At 46.0% G+C, this 15,310-nt stretch overlaps 1 protein-coding gene across 1 annotated transcript in view; it reads left to right on the forward strand.

The window, feature by feature from the left end:
* LOC146198495 (photoreceptor-specific nuclear receptor-like) overlaps positions 1-10,813 on the forward strand; it is a 58,987-nt gene extending 48,174 nt beyond the window's left edge. The window contains 6 exon segments of the mRNA XM_084594001.1: positions 403-666; positions 2,202-2,500; positions 5,952-6,255; positions 7,722-7,827; positions 8,458-8,652; positions 9,814-10,813. Of these exon segments, the coding sequence (XP_084450127.1) occupies positions 403-666; positions 2,202-2,500; positions 5,952-6,255; positions 7,722-7,827; positions 8,458-8,590 (1,106 nt within the window). The 3' untranslated portion in view covers positions 8,591-8,652; positions 9,814-10,813.
* Positions 10,814-15,310: the final 4,497 nt, after the last annotated feature.

Genomic DNA, 15,310 nt, shown 5'->3' on the forward strand with positions numbered 1-15,310 from the left:
GTCACGAACACTATATATGCGATGCTAGCCAATATATGCTACGTAAAGATGCTATATCTTCAGCATTTAGTGGATATTCGAATTCGCCATTTCCCGTATATCTTTTCTTTCTTTCTATTTTTTTTTTCTTTCATAATTTTGAAGAGGGCTTTTGATTTTTGAATCGCAGTGTGCGTGAACCGAAAATACACGCGATCTGTGGTAATCCCCGCGCTTGCAAACCTGCGTGCGGCTTGCAGCTGTATAAATTGCTTTGCCTAGCAGTTGCGTTCTCTTTCGCTCTGCTCTCGTTCAGTGCGGACCCGCGTGTCCGGCTGGGAGGCGGGGCTCAGGAGCTGTGGGCGCGTGCGAGAGACGTGTGTGTTGCACCAGGTGCATCTCCCTCTCCTCATCCCTTCGCAGCGGTGCAGAACGAGCGTCAGCCGCGCAACACGGCCACCATCCGGCCCGAGTCGCTGGCCGACTCCGAGCGGCTTCTGCGCGAAGGCGCCGCCGTGGGCGTGTTCCCGCACGCGCCCAGCGCCGCAGCCGCGGCTGCGGCGGCAGCTGCCGCGGCCGCCCGCTACCTGGCGCTGGACAGGGCCGCCGCGGCATCTCAACAACAGCGCGATCTGCACCATCGGCCCACCAAGTACGAGCGCCGGGACGACGCACCAACCAAGGAAGGTGAGACTCGCCTCTAATGCGAAAAGCGCGTCGCCTTCCTCGCGTGTACGTAATTTAAGGAATCTCTATAAAGGTGTACGCGACGTTATTTTAACTTCAATGTTTTGGCAACATACAATAATTCCGAGCAGAATTCATATATTTTATACGGTAACCGTGGCGGAATTAGTCTGTGCTTTTATGGAACTGTTCTGGTACAGATGACCACTAGGCGGCAAAGGCTTCGCTCCTCTCGAGACCTATTATATGGTGTCACCTGTATAAAATTTTGTGAAAAACGAACATGCTAGACCAGGATATGTACGGTATGCACAGTCGCTGCTGAGGCTGCAAACCAACTGCCTAGCCATACATAGCTAAGTCACTTATAGGTCAACACGCGAAACCATGGAGCTGCGGCATCTTGGAACTGCTGGGCTTGTATTTCCTCACAGTAAAATTCTTTCAAGTCTGTCCCATTGATGTATTCTGACGTTGAAGTGGTACTTTAATTGTTTTTAAGATTTTAGCTGAACTGAAACTCGCGCCGTGCGGAAATTTATTCCAGTTAAATTAACTTTCGTCTAATACAATGATATTTCGCTTGTCAGCGTACAAATGTTCGTTGAGGTGGCGCTAGTTCGAGTCGTACTCCACTGTGCGTTCACTAGCGTAAAGTGGTATACCTGCATCACATTGTTCTACATCTTTGGTTACTGTATTGCACGGTTGATGGTTGGTAAAACTTTATTAGTTTGTCCTAACGATAACAGTGGATGATAGTTCTTAAGGCTCTGGAGGATGGAGGGATGGGAGCGGTTTTGGTTTTAGGATGACACGAGACTATTGAAAATGGTTTGTAAGATTGGCTGTAAACAATTCGTAATAAAAACTACGAATATGAAATTAGCCAGCAATATTCTAAATTGGTGCAAGTTGCATTAGAGCTGAAAATCATAATTAAACGCTGTTTTGATTCATTTTTCACTCGTGCGTGTTTTTTTAAAGAGATTCCGGACACATAGTTCTGAAATTTTGTATGAAAGTAGAAAAAATTGTTATGCAGTCGAGACTAAAATTCGGAGCTCTTAAACGCCGCAGTGAAAAACGCAGGCGACATTCTGACAGAGAATTAGGGGCCGTATATTGGCGCAGAACTCTGTTATGTCGACATGCTCATGCTCGAAGTCACCGGCACGAAGTTTTTATCAGTTTTTTTTTTTTTTTTTTTTTTTTTTTTACTGCGAGAGATGCCACAAGACCTATGTAGAATGTGTCCGGCTTTACGTTGTTCGAGATTATCGTGGTGTTGGTTACATACCACGCCTTATCTCAAACATCCTTCGTCAACTCTAAATTAAGTGCGACCTAGGGCAGTGGACATTCTATTTTACGACGGTAGTCGACCACGATTTTCGCTATCACCCCCGCCGAGTTATTCCTTCATTTCACAAATCATTCAGATTTATTATATCAGCTAGATGGATCGGGAGTCCCTATGCTCGAATATTATATTAAACGCTGATCAGAGTGAATGAACGTTCCCTGGCGTGCAGAGGACACATCCGAGTCGGGCGGCTGCCGGGATGACATTGGCAATGGCGGCGGAATAGGCGAGTCAGCCGTCGGAGCGGTGACGGGCAACGGCGGCCGGCGTTCCCCGATGAACCTGCTGCCGCCGCCTCTGCTCTGCCAGCAGCCGCAGCAGCAGGGGCCCATGCCGGGCTACGGTGAATTTCCACTTTACCCGGTGGCTCAGGAGAGCGTGTACGAGACCTCGGCGCGGCTCCTCTTCATGGCCGTCAAGTGGGCCAAGAACCTGCCGTCGTTCTCCAACCTGCCTTTCAGAGACCAGGTATGCATGCTCACGTGCTAGGCGCCGTATACTTTGTGCAATGCCTCTGCAAACTTGTTTCCACATTTCATAGGAATTCAGAGACTAACGCTTAAAATATCCACAGTGTCTACAAATAACTCTGGCATATGGGAATTGTTTATGTAAGTACATATATTGAACGGTAAGAAATAATTTTGCCAATAGATCTGAGTCTGTCGATGATCTGTGCACGATGAACGGACAAAAATTAAATTGATTATTATACCGACTTCAACTCGTAAATAAAGTATAGAGCACTTAAAGACAAAAAGGATATCTGCATAGGACTTCAATAGAGTTTAAAAGAAGTGTGTGCGTCCAGTCCATGAACGGATTTCCGAATAAATATCCAGGATGTGCATGAGTTTGTGAAAACACACATATGTTATGAACAGCAGACCCACGGGCGCATTGTGCGTGACGTTCCGAATCCATTATTGTTCAGATTCTAAGCCGAAAGATTTAAAACGCAATAGCGTTAAAGGCCCCATACACCAGAAAACGGGTGACGACAACCCGCGGATACTGGAAAACTAAAAATAATGGCAAACAGTTTGGTGCCACCCCCCCCCCCCCCTTCCCCACACACAAAAAAATAATAATAATAATCCATCAGATGACACCACTGTCGCCATTACTAGCCGTAGCCGACGGAAGCCCTTGAGAAATTCTGGCTGTGACTCCACGCAGAATAAATTTCACGGGTCATGTAGATCGTCCTGCCATGTGACCTAGACCAATATAGAAGTCGGCTCTTGTAACTTGTAAGTCCGTGGGGAGTGGGCTTTTTGGAAATAAATATCGTTTGCATTTGGCAGCTGCTGCACTTCTCGATTCTCCCAGCTTTCGGTCCACTTACATTCGAGTGAAATTTTTTCCACTGGCCTTCAGCTTTCTGGTGGTGTGGTGGTGGTGAAAACATTTATTTATTCTTGAGCCTTAACTACAGCCTATACTGATCGGTCGGCTCGATATCGTACAGGGTGGCCGGAAGCTTGTGGCTCTCAGGTACGCATAGAGCCGAGCCCACCATCTGCTTTTGTGCAGCAGGGTCCGAGCTGGTGTCGCTCTATGTTGGCTAGTTGCTATACGGAGCGTGGCAGGAGCTTAGAGTAAAAATGGAGGATATGGTGAAAATATCGGCTTAGAATCGAAGTCAGCCAAGATTCGAGTAAGCATGATACGATATTCATTTATTACAGTAAGAAAAAGAACAAAAAGGCAAATGCTTAAAAGAGGACATGTAGCATTAACTTGCAGCTCATTCACTCAACCTTTGAGAAAGTTTTCTAGGGCAAAGCAAAAACGACGATACACGGCACTTACTCTCAGTTCTGAGCCAGAATGTCATTGTCGTCACTGTGTAACCATACTTGATTTTACCATCTTGTTTATTTATTTATAATACCTTCAAGGCACAAACTAAATATCGGTCCCAAAAGTTTACGGGACGGGGGTACTGAAAAAAATAAATTCAAATTTTTGATTGTGACTCAGTTACGTTGTATTGTTTCATTTTCATTTCATTTTCATTTTTATTTCCTTAAAGACCCCCTTTTTGGGGGTATTACATAAGGGGTGGGGTTAACATAATTGCTTAAACCATTTTCATGATAGAACACGGATAGAACACGCACACATCGTATGCCTTGTCAATACGTTGTCTTGGGCGAGTTGGAAGTGGTTCGTTTTGTGGAAAAGCGCAAAAAAGACAAAGGTCCGTGAAAAGAGAGGAAGTGGTTCATATTGTGTAAAATACCAAAAAAGACAAAAACAATAGACAAAGTTCTATGGGCTCTTTTAAACGTCTACCTTTCCACTTAAATAATCCTGCGGTTTTGACCGCTCTAAAAGCTGTTTGCGTGTGTAGACAGCGGCCGTTTCATCCTTCCTTTTTTCGGTCCTTTGTCTTTTTTGCTCTTTTTCACGATACCTTGTCACATTTCAAACGGTTCAACCTGATTGCGCCAAAATAATGTTTTCCGCACATACATGCCGCGTAAACGTTTGCCGTCTATAGTACTTTACAGAGGTGAGAGGCGGATACAAGACGTAAATATAAAAGCTAAATGTTTATAAAATAACGTTACACAATTAAAATTTTTGAAGCCAGTTCAAAGTGGAAGTCAGCGTGCCAAAAAATAAATGGAAGATACCAAGAGGTGCTATATGTAATTTCTCGAAAGCGTCAAAGACGTAAAAATTATCAATAGGATGCAGTGAAGATTGAGAGTAAACAAACGAACATACTGATACTTGGAACAGTTATGTTTACAAAAATAAATTTTGTGATGCGTCTCTCAAGGAATTTTTCCCAAGTATGGCTTTTTAATGTTACAGACAGGTTATTCCGATCATTGCAGGTCTATAAAAGAGAAATGAGCAAGCATAAGCAACCGTGGTTGAGCGTGGGAAATTTAACTCTTGAGCTTGGGTTACTGCGAAGTGAAATGCATGAAGGTTCCAAAAGGAGGGCAATGTTGTGTTACGCTCGTATACATGATGAAAAAGAGACATATGAGATATATCGTTTTCCATGTCAGAAACGCACTTTCATAATAAACTGAACTGTGCACGCTGTGTTTTTTTTTTTTTTTGTTGCGATATACTCAAATATATCGCTCCAGACCAATGTTCTTATTATTTGCTTTTAGAACATGAATACAGTACAAGACGTTAAACGAAATAACTGGCGCGGAGGAGACAAAACAACTGGATATTCGGAGAAAGAAATACAAGAGCAGGAATGACACAGAAACGGAGATCGAGAGTAAGATGAGCGCTGTATAACAAATCTCACAACACGGGTAAACAATGTGCATGGAACAGTAGAACGTGTCGGGCTAGTTCGTTCATAATTCGATGCAATAAAAAGCTGCGCTATCGAGACAAGGACGAAGCGCAACCTTTTATTGCACGGAACACTTTGGAATACGTGTCGTATAAATGGACGCCGCTGTTAGCCGAACCTCATGCCAGACGGTAGGCGAGTCTTTCATAAGGAGAGCAGCTAGATGACGTGGTGAGAAGAGCTTAGGAAGGTTCTCTACACATTTATACTGAAGAGCAGAGAAGACGAACCTTAAAAAATTGGGATAAGTTAAGCTGCGCCTTAACAGCAGGCGCGAGAACTCTTTTATAAATTGGTTTATACGAAAGGAAAAGCGCAGAACCCGTCACATTTCTCGGTTTACACCTGAAATGCGCCGTAAAGGAGGGGACACCGCCTCACCTACAGGCCTCCATGCCGACAACTCCGGACAAGTTCCCTTCCACGTTCCGAGCACTCCCGATAACACCCGAGCCGAAACTGGGGTACGGCGACGGCTTTTCGACCGAATGAGCTTTATATACGCTATCGCGTAAAATGTGAACAGCGGTGGCTGTCACTTGAAAGCTGCAGTCTCAGTCCCACGTTCTCGGTGCGCAGGTAATCATCCTGGAGGAGACGTGGTCCGAGCTGTTCCTGCTGTGCGCCATCCAGTGGTGCCTGCCCCTGGAGGCAAGTCCCTTATTCAGCCCCGCCGAGCACGCGGCGCTGGCGCTGCACAACAACAGCAACAGCAATGGCAGTGGAGGGGCCCAGCACCAGGGCCGCGAGGGCGGCCACCACAATGCCAAAGCCCCGCTGACCGACGTGCGCATCCTGCAGGAAGTGCTGGCCCGTTTCCGGGCCATCGGCGTCGACCCCGCGGAGTTCGCCTGCCTCAAGGCCATACTGCTCTTCAAGGCCGGTCAGTGCCGATGCGTCACGAGAACATGCTGCAATCATCTCTGAAACACTTTAGGCTTCCAAGATACCCCTCACACGCAGTAGCATTTCTGGGCATGTGCTTTTAGTTTTCGCTTGTTTGTATACGGGAAGCAAGCTTCGCGCTGTCTTGTATGGGTGCAGACGAAAGCACATTCTGAAAACATACCCGTATAAAAAAATAAACGCCGATAATATTTAGTTCGCTTTTATGACTTCCGAGAATGCACTTGTAGTTACAAAAACAATATTGCCACCTGAAAGAAATGCTTCCATTGACTACAGCGTACTTGACGGCACAATAGAGAAGACACAACAGTGCTGTTATATTAGCGTTCAGTTACTGTTGTCAATCAGGGCCAGTAAGGACAAAGCCTACACTGCCATTTTATATGGTAAAGGGAATGTAATTACACTCACAGTGATCCATCAGTTCACAGGCGGCGCCACAAACTCATCGCACAGTTGCGCGTTTCTTTTCTTTTGCCGCCAAGTAACCATGCACCACCATGAAGTAACCCGGCCGGCACCCAGGTTGCATTGCATCATCCCTCGTGGGGACGCTGCGCTGTGTGCGAGCTGTAGTGACCGTGACTTATTTCGATTAGTACAGCCAAAGTAACCACTTCTGAACTGCTTTCCAGTCTGGCTGCTCGACTACTGCAAAAAACGATTTATGGCTTCGTTGAAAAACTTGGTGGCTTATGCGACACATTCGCACAACTCTGGCAAAGTCTATATAGTAACTCTAATCACACTTAGCGTGCTTCGATGCCCGTGAACCACTGGTCATCGACGTACCGTAATCGAACTAAGAGAACATATTTTATACACACACTAGTGAACCGATATCGCATGTCATATTCCGCCTTTGCTGTTTATTTGGCTAATTGTTCACTGAACAAATGATTTTCAGCTATTGAAAAAATAGGAGATAACTACTAACATTGGAACCGATATTACTTAGCTTATAATATTGCATTGCGTTATCATGTCTGCTTGTTATTGTGTGTCATTATTTTTATATTATTGCATTATTTACTGCTGTTGCCCCTTCTGCCAGGACTTGACCAATGTGTTAACAAGCGTTGAGGTGCCGGCTAGTTTAAATAGTATGTGTTTAAATAGAATAAGATAAATAAAAAATAAATCTTAATGACTTCTGGGACGCATTTCGTTACAGAAGTTGCGGAAAAAGGCATAGATGCTCCTAGCAGTGAAATACACTTATATGCCATTGACGCACTTTCCATGTATTGTTGGTAGAGTATTTTCATTTTTCTTTTGTTTTTGTGCAGTGCTTCTTTGGTGATTTCTGCGCTGGTAGGCAGGTTTAATGAGTGGTTTGTCGTCGCGCTTTTAAATGATTTTGCCTTTTATTCTACCGTACACACAATATGCTAACGTGCGTGCTGGAAACTTAATCATTAACGTCTCTGTCGTTCGCAGATTCCCGCGGCCTGAAGGACGCGCACCAAGTAGAGGCCCTGCAGGACCAGGCCCAGCTCATGTTGCAGCAGCACGTCAAGACGCAGCACCCCACGCACCCGGTCAGGTACGTAGTACGCTCACCTATGCCAGAGCTTCTATATCTTAGGAACTATATCTCTGATTTGCTTTGCTAGATAGGAGGGGGTAAAATCTTAACCCTCTTGCTTTCTATACCGATAGTTCATCATAGACTCCTTATACCTTCTTAAGGCTACAGTCGTGTACAAACGCTGCAGAGCTAGATGGGTTTTCTCTGCATACTTGCTTGTAATTTCTTGATTGCTATTTTAAACAAACATGTTTGCAAACGACACAGGGATATATGAGTTTGCTCTGCATACTTGCTCGTGATTGTTTGGTTGCTCTTTAAACAAGCAACAAGGTGCTATTTTAAACTAGCACGTTTGCGTCCAGCATTTGTGACGCAAGTCATTGTGAGAAACACCGCCAGTGCAGTCATTGTGCAGTCATTGTGAGAAACACCGCCATTATGACGACAAAAAGCCAGTAGTGAACACTCGGAGGCGCACTGCTCCTGCGCATGGTGGGCTTGTCCAACCAGTGCAGAACTTCACTGACCGCGAACTCTATCCATCCACCGCCTGTATCCGCTACAATTAAAACGACACGCATGCAATCCGGAAAGTACGTTGTGGCTCGCCCGGTGAGAAACCGCATATCTTGTCCCCCGCAGATTCGGCCGGCTACTGCTGATGCTCCCGTCACTGCGCTACGTGCCGGCTGAGCGCGTGGAGGCCCTCTACTTCCAGCGAACCATCGGCAACACGCCCATGGAGAAGCTGTTGTGCGACATGTTCAAGTGCTGATCGCCGCGCACGCCGCCGCAAACCCGCGCCGCGCGATCAACGCCTCACCAGGTGTGCGCTCCGTAAGTGCTGGTGTCAGCTTTGTCAGGATGCCATCACTCTAGGGTGTTTCTACTTACTTTGCGACAAAGAGACAGACAAGTTTGCAATGTACAGTGGTAGATAACCTCATTCTTACTGATATAAAAGAAAAATTTACCGGTGTTCGGCGCTTTGTAATGCAGCGCAATTGATAATGCCTGTGAGAAAATTATTCAGAAGGCGTATACAGCACGTGCATATTAGTCGGAACCTCAGAACAGCACTTATAATCAGGCATACTGCATGAATGTGTTTGCAACGCCGCCGAAATTTAGAAAGTGTTCGAACGTCCTTCACTCGCAATGGGCTTCACTTTTTTCAGCGTCTTGAGTATTTTCTTCTTCAATAGAAAATGACTGTAAAATCGGTGGGGCCGTTCACTAAACCTCGCTCTTCAATTGTATGACTGTGCCAGCGTTCGCACAGTTAAAAAATGCAGAATTAGGGCCAGAACAAGCTTGCTGTCTTTCGTTGCTCAATATTGTGCAACAAATGGGGATTTGTGGGCCTTTGGAAGCAGTCAGAATTTTTCTTTACCGCGTCATATCCTGGAAGGCGGAGCTTAAGTATCCCCCTTAACTTTTGAAGTGAAAGCTTCACTGCAACATGTATTAGCCAAGGTCAACCTGTCCGGCTGCTTGACCTTCAACGAGCCAGAGGTCACAATGTGTCTATTAGCTTAACCACGGTACCGGCTATGGTCTCCCGACACTTTCCTTTTGGCCTTTGACGGCAGATACAACATTACATATTCCCTCTTGTAATTGACGGCGTCTTCGACTCTATAGACTCGGCAATTTAATCGCTGCAGAACCATTTCTGCTTCTCTAAAAATAAGCCCAACCAAAGCGAAACAAAGCAAAACCACGCTTTCGCTTTGCCTATGTTTAGTAGGGCGAAGCCTCAGCAATTTTTTTTTTTTTTTTTGATGCGGGAGATATGCAAAAGCGCCTACTTGCCGTTCGGCGCTTACGCGCGTTTAAGAATTGTCGCTTGCCCGACTTGATTCAGAGTGCTCCAATACCGAGTCATTTATATCTCCATGTGCTTTTTCGAGACACAAACCCCATTAATTACAAAAATAAATTAGTTCTACTACATAGAGCCTTCTCGCGTAGTTCACATCAATGTCGTTTTTGCAGGTTGACCATGAATGTCCAATGTGGGACGCTCTTCTTTCTTGGGAAGAAGTACTCCTGCGCCTACGTCTCGCCCGACCGTGTTGAGATCACCCGTTCAACTCAAGATGATACGCGGGACTTGTACAGATCATCCTCGCCTCCCCCTGTGATTGTTGCCTAGTCAAAGACTAACTGATTGTGCGGTTTCATGGATAGTGCGCACAGTACAAAGCGCATCGTATTGACCACTTGCCCAGCCACCAGATTTCGGTCGCACTGGAAGAGACCAGTTATTCACCCGGGCCGACATGGTTGACAAAGAACATCGTGCCAAAAAAAAAAACTGTGTTCGCATCACAACTTCGTATAGTCCGAACATGGGTGGGTGTAACGCGCCCATTGTTTGCGAAGTAAGAATGGAATTCAGTAAACAAGAGGCTAATTTCGGGGCCATCGAAACCCTGGAGCTGGCATGTAAAGTAATGACGATAAAGTCGGTGCGAAATGCCAATCACTGATTTTTTATTCAGGTTGGTCAATAACTTTTAACCAATAATGAGTATTAGTCTTGCAAAAATAAAGACGCATAAGGTTACGTATGTGTGTCGGAACCTGACCTGCAATAAGAAAGAAACAGCGCCTGGTTCTCACAAACACCATTTTCAGTAGCTTTTTATTATAGCACTGTGTTTTCTGACAGAGCTGAACCACTCGTTTTCTCTGCATTGTGTAACCCGTCTTGCTTTTAGCTCTGATTAGCTATTCTCACCGTACATGTGCTCCCAGCGTTGCAATCTGTTTAAGTCTCGTAACCAGTGCTGTATCAACCACGAACTTTTTTCACTTCATCCGGCTTTGTTTCATTCCTTTCAAACGCCTTTACCGAGTTCTCATCGTTGCGCGCAGAAGCTGGCGCACCTCTTAAGCATCGGCAGCTTTTGGCCCCGCGCAGCCAGTTTCTCAAGTCTTCAACAACAATAAAAACAACAAATATTTAGATGTGCCAATATCTGTAATATAAGAGATGAAAACATAGGGCAGGAAGATTTTTTAAGTTTTGTTTCTATTAATAATGCGACAACTTTAATTTCTATTTAACAGAAAGCCCATCGTCGCCTTTGTGAGCGATAAACCACGAGGATTCCTTTGGCAGGTAGAGTTTGACGGGCGCAATGGCCAGACTCTGATTGGTCGGTGGGCTGTGTGACGTCATGCGACCACGTGGGGTGGGAATCAAGCCCAGAACCCTATATCCCGAGCCAGTCACGTCACTATAGGTCAAGCTTGCACGTTCCTACGATCTGCTTGAATATGATGTTCCATAGGGCAACAAGAAGACGAGGGACAAGTAGTCGATGGGCTGTGTGACGTCATGAGACCACGTGGGGTGGGAATCAAGCCCAGAACCCTGTATCCCGAGCAGTCACGTCACTATAGGTCAAGCTTGCATGTTCCTACGGTCTGCTTGAATATGATGTTCTATAGGACAACAAGAAGACGAGGAACAAGACACCAGAGTTTGTGTCTTGTCCCTCGTCTTCTCACTGCCCTACAGAACAAAGTATACCCACTAGCCCTCACCCTCCCTGTGAAGTCTGGTTGCACCTGACTGCATTCAGTTCATACGAATCTCTAAATATAGCATCATGCGTGCGGATTCCTCATAGTAAACTGAGAGCGGAGGCGTGCGACATTGTTAACGAGTAACCACACTGGGGCCGCGTATTGTAATCCGCCTGTTCATCTTCCCTTCGCAACCGGAGCGACAACAAAAGCAACAATAACAACGTTAGGAGTCTTTTGCAACGGGACCACACAGCGGTAGAGTGCCCTCACCTTGTTTTCTCCGTTTAGTCTAAACTGTTGTTTCGGCTTGCAAGCTGAAATGGAAGACTAATAAGAGGTGCGATGAGAGGCGCTGAACTGGTCAGGTGAATAGCACGAAGTCTCTGATTCCACTTGAAGCTGAATTTGTCAGCATTTAGGAAGCAAGCAGTCGTGGGAACGGTGGCGCTAGGTGTCCGCTCAAAGAGATCACAGAGCGATAAGAGTAATGCACATCGAACACCTGCAGTGTTTGCACTAGCTGACAATGCGTCGCTTCTGCGGGAAGTGGTTCGGACGGTATCAAAGGTAAAAACCGGATTTCGGTTGTATCATACAACGTTTAGCAGCAGTCAATGTGACGAACCTTATTTGCTCTACTCTTTTGACTTACTACTATCACGACGCGACGCCATGGACTAAAACTATGTCGCGAGGTGACGGTTGAAGACTAGAACATTTGTACTACCATCTGAACATCTGGAAACAATCATAACAATAACTTGCTACTTCATTTCTATATTCACTTTAATGGCCTCAAATCTTTTCATTGTCGTCAAATATCCAATATAGCTGAGCATTACGCCTTGATGAATCAGGTAAGTGCTTCGAGAAGCAAAATATCACATGACACACATGGCAGTTGTGGAATAGCACGAACAAGCGCGACATAAACAAAATATTTAAAATAACCGAATTTCAGGCAACCAAGTGAATAATTGGCGTTAAAAAAAAAAAAAAAGAAAGATAGTTTAGCGACAGCGGCGGCAGGTTTTGCGCTGGCGCTTCGTACACTAGTGCGGCCAGAGCTTTGTAGGGGACGGCAGTTCCGAAAGTTGAAGGTTGTTTCTCGATTCGTTGCTACCAGCGCCGCTCTGGCCGCAGCACCGCTCTCGCCACAGCGACGCCTTCGTCGCTCGCAGCAACTTAGTTTTGTTAAGCCGCCGACAGACTTGTGGCTCAACCGCAAGCACAACACAGACTTGTTTATACGCCAACGTCGAGCCTCAAATGAGCGAAGAGTTTTCTCGGTATCGCCAATATCACTGCAGCGGCTGCGCCGTTCGCGCGTGCTGGTCTAAGCTACAGACATAAGAGTATAATATTTTTAAGTGCCAATAGACCTTTCCTGGCCTACGCCACGAATGACGTATCGGAGGAGGAGCGAAGGGGGCGGCCGCCACGTGGTTCGGCCTGGTGGGCAAAACATTCGGCTGCTGATGGCGTGGTGCGGCGGATTTGGTCTCGTCTGGTGACAACTCGCTGTGTTCGCGTGGTGTGATGCGATATTCGATCGAACATGACCTACGTCATTTGTTTCTTCCCTTCTATAGAAGCGGCCGAAATGTGTTTTTCAGCTGTGCAAAGAGCGAAGCGACAAACGTCATGCGCTCGCAGGCCTCGACTTTGTACTTGACAGTAAGCACATTTTTCTGGTATACTCGTGCGTTCGCGTAATTCTGAGAAAAAGAACAAGCACTTATTAGTTTGCTTTATTGCCTTTCCGAACGAATCGTGCTGAACGCTGACCGATCGCGCTCTAAAAGGCCTGGACGGCATGCGATCAATGGCAGCGCTTTGAGAGATTATTTCTCGTCATTGAATTTATTCCAGTTCGGTAGGCCACGTGGAAGGAGCTAACTTTCTTACAAAACGGCTCCCATTGCAAGGTCATGCGAGTGGCATGATCGCTCAAGTACAGCCTCATACCTAGACGGAGTCATAACATAGCGTGTTCAAAGGATGTCATGTCCCAATCGAAACGTGGTTTTACTGGAATCATTTAAGTGCACTTATGAATATTTGTGAGCCTTGTATAATTATTGTTATGTGACACAAAACGCTCTTTGTTACTTTCCATATCGCGGGACCCATTCGCGTGGTATTGCTAGCAGCGGGAAAAATTTATGCTTCCTCTTAACACTTTTTAGGTGACTGAATTACACGACAAGGCGGAAATAATTTTTCCCCCACATTCACCGACTACAATGTACCAATAATATATTTTGTTTGTCTGAACGAACATAACACAAACTAAAAATTTTGTACTTGGGAGGGAAATCACCCAAACAAGCACGAATTATCTCGCGCGTGCGCTGCTGTTTTCGCTCACAACTGTCCACGTTTCGTGGGGCCCAGCAGTTATATATATATATATATATATATATATATATATATATATATACCCCCATGTCTCTAATAGGCCTGTTTTCCAGCGTGCTTAAGTCCTATGCGTTTTAAGCGTCTGGTAGGACTTCAGATCGTCCGCAACGGGCCACGCCCATGGAACAGAAAAATAATTACATGCTTGCTGAGACTACCTTTTTCAAATTGAGAATTGCTAATGGGTACGTATACTAAGGAGTGCTGCATATTGTGCCGGATCTGAATATGGCTAAAGCACAATTGGAGGCAGAAACTGCACACCAGTCGGCAGCTCCCCGACGTTCCTTGCAGCAGGGAGATCCGGCTGGAGAGGACGCCTTTTCCCACCAAGCCGGTTTTCCTTCGACTCGCTTCCCTCGTCACGTGCCTCCCTGAAGTCACATTGTTTACAAACAGGAAGAGGTTTACTAAAGGTGCACTGGGGCCGCAAAGTACAGCTCGTCATATTGTACCCTCGATGAAGACCAGTGCAGAAGAGAAAATCCACGGCTGGCTTAGCTAAACTAACTGGAAAAGAGTCCAATGCGCGGTTTATTGTACTCACCGAAGCTCGGAAGCACCGGTGGATAGCTCTTCGCGGAAAGCGGCGCAGAGCACGTGATTAGACCACGTGGTAGCCGGTGCACCGAAGCGCCAGCGGCTCACTTCTTGTGAAGGCAGGGGAGATGAAGGATGAAGGGGCGATCGTCATAGTTGAACGAGGTGGGGAGGGGATCTCTAGGTATGGTCACCATGGACATAGTGACGGAAGCTTTTTTGACCTGATGTTATGCAATCATATTAGAGATTTCAATAAGAAACACAATGAAGACAGAAACAACATCCGGCTATGATCCGTACCAAGACACATTGATCCTAGTGTATACCATGAAAGAAGACAAGCGAGAGTTCAAGCACTCAGCAGGGAATCCAGCAACAATCCTAGCGTAGTGTGCACTCACACCGCAAAATACTGATATCAAAGCAAAACGACCCCCGTGGCATTGTACACGGTAGGAACAGAAATAACCAGCACAACGATAAACAACCCAAGCATATAGAGGCAGCTAAAGAAGCCGCCATCACTCTGGAAATGACGCATGGCAATGCAACACGACAAAACCTGACGGACCCTAACAAGCCTGCATAAACTAAATAAGAGGCAGGATCGAATTGCAAGTCGTATACGACAAAGGACGAGAAGACACATAACAAACACTAAACATAGTACAGTATGGGCTCCGCGACATGAGAATGAGGGACAATGGTGATGTTATGAAAACGTTCTATTGAAAGGAAGAAGGGAGGGAAATGAGACAGCAGGCGAGCTAGCTTGAGGGCACGTCAACCGAGCAGACTCAACACTCAGTAGCACGTGCACTTTGACCCTCAAATCCTCACGTAGCCAGGCATACTCGACCATTAGAGGGGCTGGCGGAAACGGTATATACCCGACCCGACACAAAAGGCTATCCAAAGAGGAGGCGGCAGACTGGCGCAGACTAGAATCGGGTACCCACTCACAACTGTTTGCAAACTAAACCACACT

Source organism: Amblyomma maculatum, chromosome 2 (genome assembly GCF_055883805.1).
Source record: "Amblyomma maculatum isolate TAMU_Amacu chromosome 2, ASM5588380v1, whole genome shotgun sequence".
In the NCBI taxonomy this organism is placed as follows: Eukaryota; Metazoa; Arthropoda; class Arachnida; order Ixodida; family Ixodidae; genus Amblyomma; species Amblyomma maculatum.